The sequence below is a fragment of the Petaurus breviceps genome, unplaced genomic scaffold, assembly GCF_028583685.1.
Source record: "Petaurus breviceps papuanus isolate PSGF00001 unplaced genomic scaffold, PetGlider_PUasm1.0 90700, whole genome shotgun sequence".
Taxonomy (NCBI): Eukaryota; Metazoa; Chordata; class Mammalia; order Diprotodontia; family Petauridae; genus Petaurus; species Petaurus breviceps.
Window position 1 is genome coordinate 9287150 of NW_027187315.1, and position 19719 is coordinate 9306868.

The 19719-nt window shown below is 35.0% G+C and overlaps 1 protein-coding gene across 5 annotated transcripts in view; it reads left to right on the forward strand.

The window, feature by feature from the left end:
* KDM6A (lysine demethylase 6A) overlaps nt 1-19719 on the forward strand; it is a 273917-nt gene that overhangs the window by 209297 nt on the left and 44901 nt on the right. For 2 of the 5 annotated variants that reach the window (XM_069065747.1, XM_069065751.1), the window contains exons 11-18: nt 2151-2249; nt 2418-2637; nt 3189-3323; nt 3774-3929; nt 4570-4665; nt 7415-7519; nt 8897-9292; nt 14593-15371. In XM_069065747.1, the coding sequence (XP_068921848.1) occupies nt 2151-2249; nt 2418-2637; nt 3189-3323; nt 3774-3929; nt 4570-4665; nt 7415-7519; nt 8897-9292; nt 14593-15371 (1986 nt within the window). The remainder of the gene's footprint in view (nt 1-2150; nt 2250-2417; nt 2638-3188; nt 3324-3773; nt 3930-4569; nt 4666-7414; nt 7520-8896; nt 9293-14592; nt 15372-19719) is intronic. The other 3 variants (XM_069065749.1, XM_069065748.1, XM_069065750.1) reach the window with 3 other exon arrangements.

Consider the following 19719-nt stretch of genomic DNA (forward strand, 5'->3'; position numbering starts at 1 on the left):
ATCAATACAGAAAAGTTTGTAGAGGCAAAGATATTGACCTTAATTATTACCATTTATTGTAAAATTATATAGAGCAATCACCACAACTAGGTGGCCAAAAGAACCTAGGAACTATCTCGACCAAGGAACATTTGATCTCCTTGCCAATTGGAGAAATTGAAGTATAGACTAAAGCCTGTGTGTAGAATTCAAACTTAATTGTAAAACACCACAGAGGAAAATGATCCCCACTTCAAAACAGTGGGGAGGAAGCATGTAAAAGACTTGATGTTTGAATCAAGTGATCCAGTCTCCCATAAAGCATTCAGAGCTATGAAAATACTCTTGAGAACAGTAGATAGCTAAAAAATTGGACAATTGTTGGTATTTCTCTAAAGACCTTTACTTACTCTCAGCAAGAGTGCAGCATTTGGACTCAACTTCAGTTTCTCATGCAGATCTGAAGAAGTTGATTTTATACTTCAGACAGAGTTGGGAAGAATAGCTAGATGAATCAAGGAAATCGGTGCTGACCATTATACAAGCTTGAAAGCATTGACAAATCATTTTTCAAGTTAACCCCATGAGGAAGGGATGAAACATACTTGAACGAATCTGATCGCGTCTAATGTGGTTAATGCAGGTCACATTCTATCCAAATCTCAATCTGTTATGACTGTTGTCCATGACTTACAATAAAATCTATGCATCTGCTCCTACCCAGTATTTGGTGGTCTTCCTCTGGCATTATTGACATATATGCTCTTGAGAACATAGACAGTTTATCAGGTATCCTTTGATCTTGCTTACTTAGTTAATAATGCTTAATACGTGACACACTGTTCTAGAAATCGGCCTCCTCTTTTCAGTAATATATATCCTTAATGATAGTGTTTAAGTAGCTTCTGTGTAATTATTCACTAATGTAATTTTGTAGCCAGCTCATGCCTGAGATATATCTCCCTTATGAGGGTGATAAATTATACAGCATCATTGGCCAGATATTGTTAATTAATAAGGTGGGATTTTTTCATCCAGGGAAAAGTTTGGTGTTATCATTAAAGCGCTGTGATTTCCCATGGACAGTCTAGCCTGCTTGCTTGCTTGTTCGGTATTTGGCCTACTTCATTGTTCCATCAACATTGTCTTCCAACATGTATGTACAAATAGACCCACTCTATAGGTTGATCTTCTAACTGCATCTAATAGTCTGCACAATAAACATTCTTAATCTACTTTGGTTTTCTTGTATAGATGGGTTTAGTTCTGTCAGTGATTCTGCAGTGTTCCAGAGCTTGATGAAACTAGGACCACGAAATAAGGGATATCTTTGCAAAAGTCTATGATTGCAAAAGTTAAGTAAGCTGATCATGTGAAAGCAGAGGATAAGAGTAGACATCCCAAATACTATACTGGTACTTATAAAATGGGAAAAAATCTAAAGAATCCCACATTGGAACGGTCCTGTGTGGATATGAAAACTTTCTGCGAAGGATTAAAAGGCATATATATATGAGTTGTTTTTTGCACTGATGGGAGTGAATACAGATCCACTGAAATAATGCTTCAAGCAACTGTATGTAGTAATTGTCATTGTAAGTTTTCTTTAAATTTTGAAGTAAAATTGTGGCTATAGTGTTAATAGTCCTTTTAAAAATATTTTTTGATTTTGTAATTCATGATGCTAATATTATAGTTTTTTTTATTTCAAAAAATACTTTCCAAAATCTTTATTACCTAAAAATTAAAGAACTTCTTTTTAGTTTATTTTTCTTTGGAAACCACAGTGTAAATTTATAACTTGCCTTGTGTAGACCAGTATTGCCTATGTCATTTTTTGGGTTTATTTTTGTTTATAACTGTGTTTTAATATTATACTAAAATAGGTCGGTTGTTTTGCCTTTCTTAGGGAATATTGTGATGTTACAATATTTAGGCTTTGACAGTTTCTAAGTTCAATACACTTATTTGACTAAAACCCATTGTTTAAAAAAAAGACTGCTGTACTTTTTACTCAAACTAGATGTTTGTTGAAATATTAATATAAATACATCTTATGGGAATTTAAATGTCCTTTTGTATTTTAGTAATACAGCACTGCCTTAGAATAGTTGAAGCATTTTATAATATAGTAATAAGGTTTTCTTGATTTTTTTTTTCATTCCTCTCAGGTGCTATTCAAGTATTGGAAAAGTTCAAGATGCTTTTATATCTTATAGGCAGTCAATTGATAAATCAGAAGCAAGTGCAGATACGTGGTGTTCAATAGGGTAAGACATTGTGTAAGATAAACAATAAAATTGTTTATATATTAAAACAAAGATCTTTGCATCCTGTACCATGTGCTGTGTATATCTTGTTGGACTTAATAAACCTCATTAGAGTATATTTAATTTTTCTCTATTTCTTTATTTTCTTTTTCTTTCCTTTTCTATTAGTGTGCTATACCAACAGCAAAATCAGCCTATGGATGCTTTACAGGCTTATATATGTGCTGTACAATTGGACCATGGCCATGCTGCAGCCTGGATGGACCTAGGCACTCTGTATGAGTCCTGCAACCAGCCTCAGGATGCCATTAAATGCTACTTAAATGCAACTAGAAGCAAAAATTGTAGTAATACCTCTGCACTTGCAGCACGGATTAAGTATTTACAGGTAAAATTTAAATAGCATTTACAAAAGAGATATTTTTACCCATGACACAGCAGGCAGGAAGAGGGTGGATGGCTGGCAAGTTTGTCTAGTTGTGTCATGGTGTTTATGATCTGTTTCCATACTTTGTATACATATCATAGCTTGCAGTATTATTTTATGTTCCATTTTTAAGTGAGATATGAAGTATTTCTAATATGCTCTTTTGCACATTTACTCAGTTGATGCATATTGATTTACATAACTTTTTTTTTCTATGTATTGTCTACATTTTTAAGTTTCCATAGCATTTTAGAGAAAGAACACAAACACTGTCTTTCACTCTTGCTTGAAGTTTCATAAGATAATAATTATGAGAGCTCAACTTTGTTCTGATTCTCACAAAGGTTTATATTCTGGTTACCCTCTTTATCCTTAGCATCTTTCTAAAACCCCAAATTTAGAATCTATTTTCTTTAAAACATAATTAGCTACAGCATTTAGGAAGATTTAGTGGACTTGCTCTTACTAAAGTAGGCTTGTGTTAAATTTGCTTTTTACATAATTTTTCCTAGGCTCAGTTGTGTAACCTTCCACAAGGTAGTCTACAGAATAAAACTAAATTACTTCCTAGTATTGAGGAGGCATGGAGCCTACCAATTCCCGCAGAGCTTACCTCCAGGCAGGGTGCCATGAACACAGCACAGCAGGTGAGAAGTTGGGTTATATTCTGCAGGTGCCCAGCTTTAAGGGTTATTTCAATCTTTAGTGGTCAAGCTTATTTTACTAAGTGCAGGACTGGCTTTCTTGATAATAAAAAGCCTTTGATTTAATTACAAAGGGATTCTAGATCAAGGTAATACTCCCTATAATGTGGGAGAAATTTGGGGTACCAATTTAGAACCTTTGTGGATTTTCATGATTTTGAGAGAGATTTCTCAAGTAGAAATGCTGCAGTGATTATATTATTTAAAAAAATAAATCCCAAGGAAGGTACACATTCCTCCACTGATAATTCATTTGATTTTGATTTTTAATCATTGTAATCAGCTATGTCCACATAGCTTTGAAAATTATGCAGCTTATAAAAGTTTTTGATTTGAAGGAAAGAATTAAGAGTATATAGAACCATATTTTTGTCTTCCTTCTGTGATTCTTAGGCTTGTAAACCTCATCATCCAAATACTGAACCTGTATTAGGCCTCAGTCAAACACCAATTTCACAGCAATCCTTGCCACTACACATGATTCCTTCTAGCCAAGTAGATGACCTGTCCAGTCCTGCCAAGAGGAAAAGAACATCTAGTCCAACAAAGGTATATATTTTAGAGAACTAGAAAACCCCAATCCAAAAACAGACCCAAAATGCACGAAGATTTTGAAATTGCAACATCAGTTGTTCATATTTTTATACTTGTAGACATCAGGGAGTGAAAGGTTTGAGTTTCTCTGATAATTATACATTTTTAACACTGTATTTCATCATGAAATCCTAGCATCATAATAAATAAAGCTAGAGATCAGATTACATGCATCAGGCCATTTTATCCATTTCCCTGCTGCTAAAATTTTAAAACGCTTTTCACCATCACTTTCCAGTAGCACTAAAGTAAATAAAATGTTGGGTCTAAATGACAGCATGCTTTTTTAAAAAAGGAATCATTTGTTTTTTATAATTTGAGGGTGGTGGGTGTGAGGGTGGGTTTTAAACAATCAATATGTTTATATATACTTTATTAATGATTTCCCCTTCCCCTAAACTTAGTATTAACTTCTCAAATTATTTATCGTTTAATAATATTACTTTTGAAAGTACTTAGTATTTTTAAATCATTTCATAGATAAACTGCAGTATTTTATTCCTATTCATTGTCATTTAGTCCCCATTAGTTATCGTTGTGTGGGCCAACCACCATATTCTTTAATCATTTTAACATTTTAACATGTTTTCTTCAGAATACTTCCAATACCTGGAGTAGTGGCCATACAGTGTCACATCCTCCAGCACAGCAACAAGTTCATTCATGGTGCTTGACACCACAGAAATTACAGGTATGTATGCCATCTAAAGAGTATTTTAAAGTTTAGAAGGTCTTTGTTTTGTTTAGGTTGCCCCAAAATTATATTGTTGGAAAGTTGATCTTGCTCTTGAAAATAAACCCAGTCTAAGGAATTCATCATATGCCACCTGTGCTAATAGATTTAACTGAAAGAATCCTGAATGTGGAATTACAAAGCCTGACTTTGACTCCAGACTGACATTTATTAACTTCATGAAATTGGGAAAAGTTTAATTTAACTTCCTTGAGTCTTAGCTATAAATGTGATACCTACTTTGAATGTTTGTCATGAGAATTCAATGAAATATCCATATCTCTTTGTAGTTTTTTTTTTTTTAAGCAATTGGGGTTAAGTAACTTGCCCAAGGTCACATGGCTAGTTTTTTGTCAGAGGCCAGATTTGAACTCAGGTCCTAAATTACTAAAAATATATATATAGGGGCGGCCAGGTGTTTCTGGGTGGGTACTAAGTATCTGAGCCCAGATTCAATCCCCAGGTCATCCTGACACTGGAGCCGGTGCTCTTACTCACTGAGCCACCTGGCCGCCCCTATATATATATATATATATATTATTTTTGCTTTTTGGAGGGCAATTGGGGTTAAGTGACTTGCCCAAAGTCACACGGCTAGTGTGTCAAGTGTCTGAGGCTAGATTTGAACTCAGGTCCTCCTGACTCCAGGGACAGTGCTCTATTCATTACGCCACCTAGCCGCCCCTATCTTTGTAGTTTTTTTGTTTATCTTGGTAGAAAATAAGGTAGATGTAGGTAGAATCAAACTCCTAATATATAGTACAGATATCGCCGGAATATACTACCACTGCCTAATTTTACATTCAGTGAATTACAGGAGATTGTTTCTTAAAGTTACTCAACATGAGGCATAGTATTGATTGTGCCTGTTTGGTATACTAACTACAAATACATTTTTCCCCTATATTTTGTGATAATAGTGAAACCTGGAGTAAGTGCTAAAGGGAATAAGAAGAGAAGTAAAAGTCATTATTGTTGGGGGGGGGGGGGTTGGAGAGCAATTGGGGTTAAGTGACTTGCTCAATGTCACACTGCGAGTTTTTGTGTTAAGTGTCTGAGGCCAGATTTGAACTCAGGTCCTTCTGACTCCAGAGCCGGTGCTCTATTCACTGCGCCACCTAGCCACCTGTTGTAAGTCATTATTACATAGCACTGGAGTGAAGTGCTATATGTTTTATCATTATAGTTTAACTATACTGTAGACTGCCACTAAAGCCAAACATCATTGTGAAACATTGGTAAGTAAACTGCTACTAAAAAAACACTCCACTTTAGGTGTCCAAGAGACACTGCTATTAAGCATATGCTTTTTAAATTGAGATCTCTAGTGGTTAAGAAATATAAAAATAGGGGCGGCCAGGTGGCACAGGTGAATAAGAGCACTGGCCCCAGAGGAGTAGGGAGACCTGGGTTCGGTTCTGGGCTCAGCTACTTAACACCCACACAAAATAACTGACCATGTAACCTTGAGCAAGTTACTTAACCCCAGTTGCTTTAAAAAGAAAAAAGAAATATAAAAATATGCAAGATTTTAATTCTTTGACTAAAATGGAAGAAAACTTAAGAATTTTGTTGAAAATTCTTCAGGAAATTTTTTTATACTGTTTAAAGTTAAACTAAGTTTAACTAAAAAGTGAGTTGAAACTTGGTGAATCTTGCTTATGAAACTTGTGGTGGGGGTGGGGGTGTTTTTTTGTAATGGGAAATTAACTAATACTATGTCCTGTCTCTGTTTACTTGGAGGGAATGTTTACTTGTAAAAACCTAGTAGCAATTCAGTGTTAGCAACTGTTGCTGGAGTTCAAGGGGAAAAACACTGAATTAAGAGTCAAGAGAACCTGCCTTCAGTTCCAGCTCTGTCACTTAGCCTTTCTGGGCCTTAGTTTTCTCACCTGAAAATGAAGGATCAGAAAAGATGGCCTCAAAGATCTCCCAACTCTCACTAAGTTCTTATAGAAGATCACATGTACTGAATAAATGCAGTGTTTATCTCATCAAAGCCTATAAAAGAGATTAAATGAAGATCATATGGGATCTTTTGGGTTAGCTAGATTAAAACATTTAAAATTAAGGGACTATTTTGTATTGTTGGAAAATGTTAGATCATAAAAAAATAATTTATTAATCAGAATCATGCATTTAAAATATTTCTGAATGAAAGGAAATACAGTTTTTTTACATGTAACTATCATATGTGATTCTTGCTTTCTTCAAATGATTAAATCTAGTAATAGCCACAATAACAGAATTGTAGAGTGGTAAGGAACTTTAGAAGACACACACAGCCGCCCTGTACCTGCATCTTACAGTTAAAGAAGCTAAGGTCAGGAGATTATGTAATTTATCATAGGTCAAACATTTGTAAGAGAGGTTGGATTGGGAACCAAGAAGAGCACGCTTCATGCAGTTTTAGTATCTTCAATGTCTGGAAGTTCTTTTTCTAGCTTTTGATCTGCTCTTTATACACATGTGGTGACCTTTTTTTTTTTTTTAAGCAATTGGGGTTAAGTAACTTGCTCAAGGTTACACGGCCAGGTGTTTCTGGGTGTGGTGCTAAGTGTCTGAGCCCGGGATTCGATCTCCAGGTCTTCTCAACACTGGAGCCGGTGCTCTTACTCACTGTGCTACCTGGCCGCCCCGGGTGACCATTTTATATTGGACATATGTGAATTTTGATTTTTGGTTTTTCTTATTTACCCTTTTTTAGCACTTGGAACAGCTTCGTGCAAATAGAAATAATTTAAATCCAGCACAGAAACTAATGCTGGAACAACTGGAGAGTCAGTTTGTTTTGATGCAGCAACATCAGCAGGTATGTATTAAAGTGATTTTTTATGATTTATAAGGATTGTTTTCTCTCTCTCTTTTTTTTGGGGGGGAGAGGGGGAAGGCAGGGCAATTGGGGTTAAGTGACTTGTCCAAGGTCACATGGCTAGTTTTTTGTCAGAGGCCAGATTTGAACTCAGGTCCAACTGACTCCAGGGCTGGTGCTCTATTGCTTTCTCATTTTTTTAAAGTTTGAAACCATCTTAAAGTCTTTTTTCTTACCCACTTATGTTACCAAAACAAATACCTTCTGCTTGTTTTTATTAAAGTTCTGTTTGACGTGTACTTTATTTATAGTGTTAGAAATAGATTTTTAGAGGAAAAAATTAACCTTAAAACTCTCTTAAGGAACATGCATTTTAAAAAGTTCTGGGTACAACAAAAGCATTTGGTAATACAGATATAAAAATGAGTTAGACTTTTTTTTTTTTAAGCAATCGGGGTTAAGTAACTTGCTCAAGGTTACACGGCCAGTAATTTCTGGGTGTGGTGCTGAGTATCTGAGCCCGGATTTGATCCAGGTCATCCCGACAGTGGAGCTGGTTCTCTTACTCGCTGAGCCACCTGGCTGCCCCTAAGCAATTGGGGTTAAGTAACTTGCTCAAGGTTACACGGCCAGGTGTTTCTGGGTGGGTGCTAAGTGTCTGAGCCCGGGATTCGATCTCCAGGTCTTCTCAACACTGGAGCCGGTGCTCTTACTCACTGTGCTACCTGGCTGCCCCTTAGACTGTCTTTTAAGAAACCTTCATTCTAATAGGGGGATATAGCATATTCACAGATAGTGATGATACAGTATATACAAAATAAATTTTTAAAAAATTAGAGTTGAAAATGTAAAGTGAAATTTGGTTGTTTTAGTCTCTTTCTGAATAATTGAAGATGATTTACTTTAATGTTTCTCATGGGAAATTTATGTAAAATTCTGAGTATTCAGATTAGCTAAATTTACTATTCCCATTAGTTTAAGATATTTGTCTCCTACATGCTTTCTCTGCTATCAGTTACATTCCCCAACATCCGACACTTTAATTTTTTACTTTTTAGTTAAGATATAATCTAGTGATAGAAGGAAGAAAATCAACTGCTACTAATTAAATATAGGTATAACATTTCTGAGGCCTTGACAATAATTGTCTGCTCTTTCCTTCTACCCAAGGAAAATAAACACTATTTGATTCTTTTTTCTAGTTCTCTGATCAATAAAATATTCAATATGTAAGAAAAACCTTATATTTATTATACTAGAAAGCTTGATTTTTTTTCAAATAAACACTATAATAAATTCATCACATATTGACTACATGTTAATACCATACTCTTTCTTTTGATTCACATGAGCAATTAGCTTACCTTTTTTCCATAGATGAGACAAACAGGAGTTGCACAGGTACGAGCTACTGGAATTCCTAATGGGCCAACAGCTGACTCATCACTGCCTACAAACTCTGTCTCTGGTCAGCAACCACAGGTTGCTCTAACCAGAGTGCCTAATGTCACTCAGCCTGGAATCCGTCCAGCCTGCCCTGGACAGCCTTTGGCAAATGGACCCTTTCCAGCAGGCCCAGTTCCCTGCAGTACAGCAAGAACGCTGGGTAGTACAGACACTATTTTGATAGGCAATAATCACATAACAGGAAGTGGAAGTAATGGAAACGTGCCTTACCTGCAACGAAACGCACTCACTCTACCTCATAACCGCACAAACCTGACCAGCAGCGCAGAGGAGCCGTGGAAAAACCAACTCTCAAACTCCACTCAGGTAATAGGATAAAAACTGCATTACTGGCTTGATATAACTATCAACTTGCCTATATTTTCATCTTATTAATCCTTGGGGGAGGGGGAAAAAGCCTAGTGAATAAATGGTACAGCTTAGAAAAAACTTGGTTTTAAAGATAAAAGTTGACTTGAAGACATTTATTGCCATCTTAAAAATAATATTTTAAGAAGTGCAGTATATATGGCCATATTCAGTGCAGGTTCAACCTTGCCAAGTCTGGCAGACCATTTGTATCAGTACCTGAGTTTTCTTTTAATTAAGTTTTTATTGATGTGTTTTGTTTTGTTTCATCTTAATTTCCTAGTATCTTCCTCCTTTTCCAGGGAGCCATCCCTTATTGCAAACAGAGGAAAAAGCAGAAGAAACAAAAACAATGGGTTAAAAAATGCATTAAAAATTAAAAAACAACTAGTCAACACATTAGCCTTAGGTGTCATGCCTATAGTCTCCCACCTCTTCAAAGAAGGTTGGGAAATGAATTTTCATCTCTTTTTTGGAGGGACCAAACTTGGCCATTTCGGTTTCATAGCATTCATTCAGTCTGGATTTTGTTGTTTCTTGTTCTTTCCATTTATATTTTTATAGTCATATAGTGTATATTGTTTTTTTGGTTCTGCTTACTATACTTTGCCATCAGTTTATAACAAGTCTTCCCGGTGTTTCATTATGTTCTTATTCATTGATTCTTCTAGTACTATATATAATTTTTTAGTTATATCTTTGGTTAGCCTTTTATTAATTGGTAGGTATCTCTTTTCTTTCAGTAGTTATTATAAAACTTGTTCTTATAAATATTTTGATGTATGTAGTACCTTTTTTATTCATTGATTTTGAGGGAGGGCAAGGAAGGGACTATGCCTACCAGCGAGATCTTGGGAGGCAGAGGGACTGGGTTAAAGGGTATAGTCACTTACTTAGTATAATTCCAAATTCCTTTCCAGAGTAGTGGGACCAAACCAACAAGATTTATGAAAGATGATTAACAGATTTCTTCTAACTTTTGACTAGCATTCTGCAATGCTGGGACTCACAGTGTATATGTACTTCCTTTTCCAGTGGAAGGAGGATGGGATTTAAGTGGCAGTGGAGCTACATAAAGTCCTCAATGAAACTATTACAATGAAGCCTACCTACCATGTTTCCCCGATAATAAGACACTGTCTTATTAATTTTTTTGGACAGAAAAACACCAGAGGGCTTATTTTTCAGGGGAGGGCTTATTTTAATGAACATTGACAGCAATTTTAATAAACAGGTAAATGTGAACAAAAAAATGTACCTTTATTCAATAAGCAAATCACTGGGGAAGAACAGGATGATGCGCTCTATGCTGCAGCTCTGATTGGATGCAGCTCGGAGCACGGCGTGCGTTTCCCCCGGGGGGGGAGGAGACGGTGCATACAGAGGGTACCGTAATGTAGCGTGTAGCACAGGGGATCACCTTCACTACAGTAGCAATCTCAATAGGGCTTATTTTCGGGGGAGGGCTTATTTTCGGGATACGTCTTATTATCAGGGAAACACAGTAATAAATAGGGTTTTGTACTTGAGATTAAGTACCATTGTTTCCCAGAGTGATTCTGCCAAAGATAGTCACTCTGTTAGTGGCTGAGCATTGCTTCTTTTGATAGCATGAAACTAAGTAACTTTAGTTGCCCAAGTTTGGACATTGCTTAAGGCAGTTCTATGCAACTTAAAGAAGAAAAATGCCTACCTTAAAGACTTGCATCTTTGTGGGGTTCTAGTATTTAATAATGGCAAATTTATTAAAATGTTTTAATGATTAGTAATCAGTTTATTTATTATTATATTTATTTTATATTTATATAAATATATTTATATATTATTATATTATAATTATCACTCATCTCAGTGATAATTAACATTGTGGCATTTCTGTATTTTCTCAGAGAAATATTAAAGGCCATTTCACTTAAGTACCTGAATGTTGTTGTACATGTAATCATGGACTTTAAATTTAGTGGCAATATTAATTGGTAGCCTAGGAAATACTTTTGAGTCTTTTGAGATACTTTCTCTTATTTGGTAAAATTTTACAAAGTTTTTATTGCCCCTTGAACTGAAAAGCTGATAATTGAGATCAGTCATTACCCCCTAGATTATTGAATAAATTTAGAACTTTGTTAAGACAGGAATGGTTACCTGGTTGACTTGTAGAAAAAGCCTGTTTATTTTTTACCTCTTTAAGACTTTTAATTCTCTTAGAAAAATAAGGATATCAAGGAGTTTGTATTATGATATGATATAGCCTTGAAATAAAAACTAAACAGGAGATATGGTAAATTTTATCTAGCTAGAAATTTAATAATGACTATTACAGACAAAGTGAAATGTTGTTTCAGCCAAATAGTTAAAAGACAGTTTTCATAGTCATAAACCTGATGCAGAAGGAGAAAGAAGAAATAATTTCTTTAATTATTTTTTAATCTTTTTTGACAGATAATCAGGATATTTATTATTTAACTTGAAAACAGGTTTCTTAACAATTGTGTTCACCAGACTTGTCCTTTTAACTTAGTATTTTGAATTTATTCAAACAATCCCAGGCAATATACTAGGTGCTAGCAATATAAAGAGTGAAACAATCTCTACTCTCAAGGATCTTTTAGCCTAATGAGAGAGACAACAAGTACAAAAATACAAGGTTGTTTGTGAAGAAGGACAATAAACAAGTATATTAGGCAAGGGTTCATGTAGAAGTAGTATTTGAATTGTCAGATCAAGAACTATGTAGTTCTCTTTAGTTCAAGAACTATATGCTATAACAAAAAAACAGTTCAGTAGTGATTGCATAAAAACTGTCTTTAAAATCATTTCAGGGGTGGCTAGGTGGCGCAGTGAGTAAGAGTGCCAGCCTGGGAGTTGGGAGGATCCAGGATCGGTTCCAGCCTCAGATACTCGGCACCCACACAAAAATAACTGTCCCTGTAACCTTAAGCAAGTTACTTAACCCCAATTGCTTTAAATTTAAAAAAAAAAAGTTCCCTCCTATCCCTAATAATATATATCCATTCTGTTTGTTCGGTTTTATGTTGTACAAAATATACATTGAAAAAGTTCCACAAATGAAAGAATGTCAGAGCCTTGGGTCAAAAGTTTTCAAATTTTAGCAACAGTTCCAAAGGCACATTGGCTCTTTTAAACTAAATTTTATCAAGACTGCAAAATGCCTTTCTTCAGATAACTTTATTGCTTTAGAGACTGATATTAACATCTCAAAATGCCCTAAAAAGCAAACAAAAAGTGCTATCATTTTTATTAGCATTCTATTAAATCATCATTTAACTAATCAACAATTTTCAAAATTTTTTTGATAAATAATTGACTCCTGGACATTACAAAGAGACAACCTACATTTTAATATGTATTAGTCTTTTTTTTTAATTCTAGACACATTTCTATTTTATGTAAAACATGATGTAATCAGACTCAATATGTACTTAGCGTAGATATAATCTGTACGTCGTGACCATTTTAGGTTTTTAGTGGGTTTTTTTGGTTTGTGTGTATTTATTTTAACATGATTTAGAAATAGTGATTTCCAGAAGGTGAATATTATATTCTTAGCCAATTGCTTTCTTATATTAGGGATATAAGTCATTTGAGATATATGTGTTAATATAGATTCATGGTATTGAGAACTTTGTACACTCAAATTACTTAATTTTGAAATTATGGCATTCTTGACATGTTGGCAGTGGACTAGTATTACTTTAGTCAGTGTTCTTAAGACATTAAATTCCATAACAATTACTTAAAATCTCTAAAATGAAATTCATGCTTTTAAAGATATTTCCCTTACATAACTCAATAGAAAATTTTACATAGCCTTCTAGTATGTCTTAATTCCATTTAATAACCCTTCTTCCAGAGTGACACTTTGAATAACTATTATACTTTGTCCTTTTAGTCGGTTTCAAATAAAGAACTCAAGATTCTTAATATTATTAAATCATTCTATTAAGATCTGGTTATGGTAAGTAGATGACAAGTATGCCTACATGTTATTGCTGGATAACAAGAGACACAGGATTATTGTGACTAAAGAAGGAAAACTTCAAAGGAGAAAATTCATTTTATTAAATGTTTTCATACATAGTAGAAGATAGTCTCCAGATAACAAATATATACGTAAAGCCTGAAGTTGTTAAGTCCAATAATTCAGTTTTAAAATATAATGAAACATTCATGGAATTTATATTCTATAATTAAAAACTGCTTTACTAATTAGAAGTTTTAAAACAATGAAGAAATGCTACTTGCCTTCAGGATTCACAAAGTTAAAATCTTAGGAATAACCATTGATCACCATTCTTCTTAAGCTAAGCCTTTTATGATCTCAAGTCAGATACCTAAAATTGCCCACATTTCCTAAAACAACTCTAGCATGTCACATTTTACAGTAGCCTTTTATATAAATTGTTGGGTTGAGCTCTCAAGGAAGAGGAATGAGAAAAGGGATTTGAGGGTACAGCAATAAAAAGGAAAGCAGGGAGAAGTAATTAGAATCCTTCCCTTGACAGTGACAGGCAAGCCTCCTGTCCTGTATTAGCTCTTTAATGCCCTACTAGCTATCTTACTACAACAAGATAGTGTTATTTAAAGGCAGGATTTTAAAATTCAGAAAGACAGATTCAATACTAAAAATGTTTGGGTTTTTTTAAAAAATAAAAATTTATAAAATTTTAATGAATTCTAGCAGTCATTGAATCAATGTTGATTTGTTGATGTTGATTTGGCAGCATGGTATGGTGAAAAGCAGACAGAACCAGTCAAATGACCTACATTTAAGTTTGAACTCCACCATTTACTAATCTTGGAACATCCAGGAGTTTCAGTTTCCTTGTCTGCAAAATGGAGATAATAATACTTGCAGTCACCTACAACATAATGTTTGTAAGGGATTTTTTAAAGTACAGTATGAATTGAATGGTTATCGATCTTTCTTGGATCATATTATGTACACCCATGTCATAATTTATAGCTGCTATGGTGATAATTCTAATGCTTAAATATGTATTATCTTCTGTAAGTAGTGATCTAAATACTTCTGCGTATTCTAAAAGGGTATGTATAGTATGATAGTTCTGAGTCATAGAGAAAGCCAGTATCTTAATTGATATTTTTTCATTTAAAACTTATACTGTGATATATAGTTTTTTTGGTACCTGGATCAGCCTTCATATTTTTATTTTTAGGGATTTTGATCTGATTTTTTTTTCTTAAAATTGGTCTTAAACTTTTTTCTTTCCTTTTAGGGGCTTCACAAAGGTCAGAGTTCACATTTGGCAGGTCCTAATGGTGAACGACCTCTCTCTTCCACTGGGCCTTCCCAGCATCTCCAGGCAGCTGGCACTGGTATACAAAATCAGAATGGACATCCTACCATGCCTAGCAATTCAGTAACACAGGGGGCTGCTCTCAATCACCTCTCCTCTCACACTGCTACCTCAGGTGGACAACAAGGCATTACCTTAACCAAAGAGAGCAACCCTTCAGGAAACACATCAATAGTGCCTGAAACAAGCAGGCATTCTGGAGAGACACTTAACAGCACTGCCGGTGTAGAGGGACTTCCTAATCATGTCCATCAGGTGACGGCAGATGCTGCTCCCAGCCCTAGCCATGGAGATTCTAAGTCACCAGGTTTACTTAGTTCAGACAATCCTCAGCTCTCTGCCTTGTTGATGGGAAAAGCCAATAACAATGTGGGTACTGGAACCTGTGACAAAGTCAATAACATTCATCCAGCTGTTCATACAAAGACTGAGAATTCTGTTGCCTCTTCACCATCCTCAGCCATTTCGACAGCAACACCTTCTCCAAAATCTACCGAACAGACTACTACAAACAGTGTTACCAGCCTTAACAGCCCTCATAGTGGACTACATGCAGTTAATGGAGAGGGATTGGAGGACTCTCAGAGCCCCATGAAAACAGACCTGCCTCTAATTAGCCACAAACCTAGCCCTCAGATCATACCATCAATGTCTGTGTCCATATATCCCAGCTCAGCAGAAGTTCTAAAAGCATGCAGGTTAGTCTGGGGAAAATTTATAAGAAATCAAAATTGTTTGCTATTGGCCTCAATTAATGTTATCTTGATCTTTCATAAAGCCTGGTTTGTCACATAAACATAAGGATGAACTAATTAGAGCATGGAAAGTATGCAAAATTAAAAGAAATGAATAATCAGTTAATACAATCGATTGACAGTTACTGTTTTTGCACTCAGGAACCATGTTTCTATTCTGTTGGTTTCTGTTTGTTTGTTTCTAAGGTAAGGTTTTTATAAACTCCAAAATCCTGATGCCATTTTAGTTTAATCTCATTGTTTTCTAGTGGTGATGGCTTTGCTATATAAGCCTCATATTTCACATCACTTGCTTTTCCATTTAGCCAGAATAAGAAGTATGCACATTTTCATTGGAAAAAAGATTATACAAGATCCTAGAAGTCTGTTAATACTTTAATGTTTTTCTAAGAGTTCTGTAACTTAAAGCTAGGAAAAGGAGCCTTATATTTCTCATCTTTGAAATGACGTAATTAAAGACCAATTAAATAGTGGTTTATTTAAGGTCACACAGAAGCTTCACATTAGATCAGACCTTAGAATAATGATTTAATAGAAAAGGTCAGAATTGTCGAGATTTGAGAAATTTAATTGCCAGCTAGTGTTGAGAGTATAGTCTCTATCTTTTGCTATCAAATTATAGGTGGATGCAAAAATACCAGAGAGAAATTGGTATTTTTCTTTCTCAACCCCTTTTTCCTCCCTGAGAAATCAGGTTAAACTATTTGTGCATTCCTGTAGTACTTGGAGGAAAAATACACATATGCATTGTTTATTGATGCAGAAATGGCATAGAAAAGGAAGAGAAGAGAGGGTTTTAGAAGAAATGGAATTCTAATTTTCTGTTTCCCATATGTATAATTTTTCACCCCAGTTATTCATAAGGGACTGGGAAATGGCAGACATGCTATTATATTATATGAGCACTTACATTGAATTTGACTGGAAATTATTTGTGATATTGAGAATTCGATACAGGAATGATAATTTAGTGCATGGAATTTCAGTTTTGAGATATATCATGATCACTTTTAATTAGGTCTTTTCAGTTGTTAACATAGAAAAATGAAATTTTATTTACACATATTATCTTTGATTCATACAAGAAACTGGGCAGTGGTAGTTACTATTATTATCTATTTTGTATATGAGGAAACCGAGGCTAAAAGAGAGTAAGTGACTTGTGTAGCTTTACATAGCTAGTAAGTGTCTGAAGCAGGAGTCATTTCTTCCTGGGTTCAAAATTAGCACTTTCCAATCCAACACACACACAAAAATATAGCTAGGTGCCATATAAGACTTATTTTTCCCTCTTGTTTGCTGGATCATCATTTAGTACTGCCTGTGTGGTGTCTGTCCAGCTCATTCTCTATAAACACCACCTCTGTAACCTGGTACCTCTTATTTCAGTGCCTAAATGCTTCTGCCGCCATTGCTGTTGAAATAGTAGATGATTCACTGCTCTTCCAGTTCAGTTAATGGAAGAGGAAGATGTGGCAAAAAAGCATCTGTAGAGTTCTATGGCACAGAACCATTGAACTTTGTATCATTGCTCCCAAAGAAATTCATGTGCAGACTGCTTAGCTATACAGTAGTCTCTGAATATAGATCTGGTTAGCTATGTTTTTCCAATACATTAAAATGGCCTTCTATCTCATCCTTAAGAGGTTTATATAAATGTTTATCTCAGTGAATTGTTAAGCATAGTCTTCCAGTCTATTTTTAGGTTTTAATCTCCACATTTAACTCTTCCAGCAGTAAATCTCTTATCTCACAGGCTGTATTTTATGACTAAATTTGATTTTAGGATATTTAGCACAGTTACTTTAGCAGCACGTTTTACAATGTTCTAAAATTTTTTTTTTTAGAATTCATGTTCATTTCTGTCTCATCTGGTAACGAATTAGATTTTAAATTCAAAATTCTTTAGTTTTAGGAACCTGTTACACTGTATTAATACCATCTTCTATCATAAATATTAGCCACCTCAGATTTTTTTTGGAGCTAGGCAAGATGTAAAATAATGATGTATCTTCAATATTAAACGTTTTCCTAGATCAAGAAAATAAAATTCTAACTCTAAACAAGATTTTAGAGATAATCGTAATTCTTTAATTTAACAAATTTGAAAAAAAATGACAAACAAAATCTACCAGAATAAGCAAGCATTTACAGATAAATAAATGAGAGACAGTTTCCATCCTTAAGGATCTCTGAAGCTTGCATTGGTAGGGGGGAGATAAAATATGTTTTATCTCCCCTACTACTTACAGATAAATAAATAGAAGACATACACAAAATAAAAACAATGTTGAGCACAGGGTGGGAGGATCACTAATGACAGGAAACCATAGGAGGCTTGAAGGAAAAGAGAATTGGGCTCAAATCTGAGGAGTAGCTAAGCATCCTAGGAGCAGAAGTGAGGAAGTAGGGTATCGTTCTGAGTGTTGAAGGCAGCAGTGCAAGGTTCTGATGTGTGGTCAGTCTGGAAAGATGGAGTAGAACTATATCATAAGTTAGCATTTTATTATGGAGACAACGCAGAGCCACTGCAGCTTCTTGAGCAGTAGAGGGACTTGGTCAGATGGGCACTTTAGAAGTAGCAGTTATAATGAAGATTAGGAGTCTATTGTGATAGTCTGGGGAGAGGTTATGAGCATCTGGACAGGAGTGGTTTTTATGTGAGTAGAGAGAAGGGGAATGATTAATCTATCAACCAAACTTGCCAAGTAATGGGAAATTTGTAAGGGAAAAGCTGTGAACTGCTCCCAGAATGAAAACTTGGGTGACTGTATGCCCTTGACAGATTAAATAATGGATTCTTCTTTGATTGTAAGATGTAAAGGAGATATCTTAAATGGGGATGTCAATCAGTGAGTTGGAAATGTAAGACTTTGAAACTCAGGAGAGAGAAAAGGAAGTTATTTATACAGAGAAAACAGTTGAGCCCTTAAGAAAGGGATGAAATGACCAACAGAGAAAAGGAAAACAGTCCTATGCTTGTATAGCCTTATGCACACATAAGAGGTAAGACATGAATGAATGATTCTGCAAAGCAGAATGAGAAGGATGATAAAGATAAAAGTCCCTATTCTAATGGAGTAGACTACAAGCAAACCTATATCTATATAAGATATTTACAAGATTAATTGGAGATAACCAACAGGGAAGGCAAGTAGCTTTAAGGGAAAATAACACCATCTCCTAGCTTTTTTTAACTGGCTGCCCCCCACATTGGGAATGCCCTACTACACCTAACCTCACCACCATATCTCTGCATGTGAGCTTTCCTGTTTCCTGTAAGACTCATCTCAAATGCTACCTGTTGCAGGAAGTCTTTACCAATCCCCCCACATTGCTAATGCCTTCCCTCTCAGATTGCCTCCCATCTGTTGCATATATCTCGTATTTTCCTAGTTGTTTACATGTTGTCTCCCCATTAGAACATGAATTCTTTGAGAGAAATACTTGTTTTATTTCCCCAGTGCTTAGCACAGTGTATGGCACTTGGTAATGCTATGTGACTTGGTAGGCTCACTGGCTTGCTGACTTCCTGGTTTGAGAAGAAAAAGTCTAAAACAGCTGTCATTTAGGGGAGAATAGAAGAATTATCCTGTAGCAGTGGATAACATCAATTTGTAATAGACTCAGTATTTATTCATGGTTGTGTTAACCTTTTCCAATATTCCAACTGTTTAGTAGTAAAAACCGTATCTTTTCAGTATTCTTTCTGTGTAAGTCTGGACTTGAATGTTTAAAGCTATTTGTTTTTCTTCTAAGATCTGCTTTCATTCATCTTTTCTTTTCTTGTTCTGGGAGAAACATACCTTGCTAAATTTATTAAAAATAATTTATGTTCTGCTCTGGAGTTTTCCAGAAAAATTTTAAACTCTAAACTCACTGCATTAATGTGTTCTGAAGCCTGGAATCCCTTTGCTCAAGTGTTTCCTCTAAATAATAGTAATTCCAGTATACAGAGTTTATTACACAAAAGCCTTAGTACAAATTTATGCTGCATTCTTCATATAGTGTTTTAAAAATTTTTACAAAGAGCTTTCCTCATAATATCTCTGAGTTAAGATAATGCAGATATTATTATTCTGAATTTACAGATGAAGAAACTTAAGCTCTGAAAGCTTAAATGACTGTTCATTGTCACGTACCTTCTGAATATCTGTACCATGATAAAGGCTTAACTTTATTTTTAAAAAATAATGAAAATTATTTTGACTCTGAAAGACTTCATTATGTAATATTTCCTTTATTTCTCTCCTTCGTCCCTCTCTTTTTTCCTTACAAACTATAAATTTTC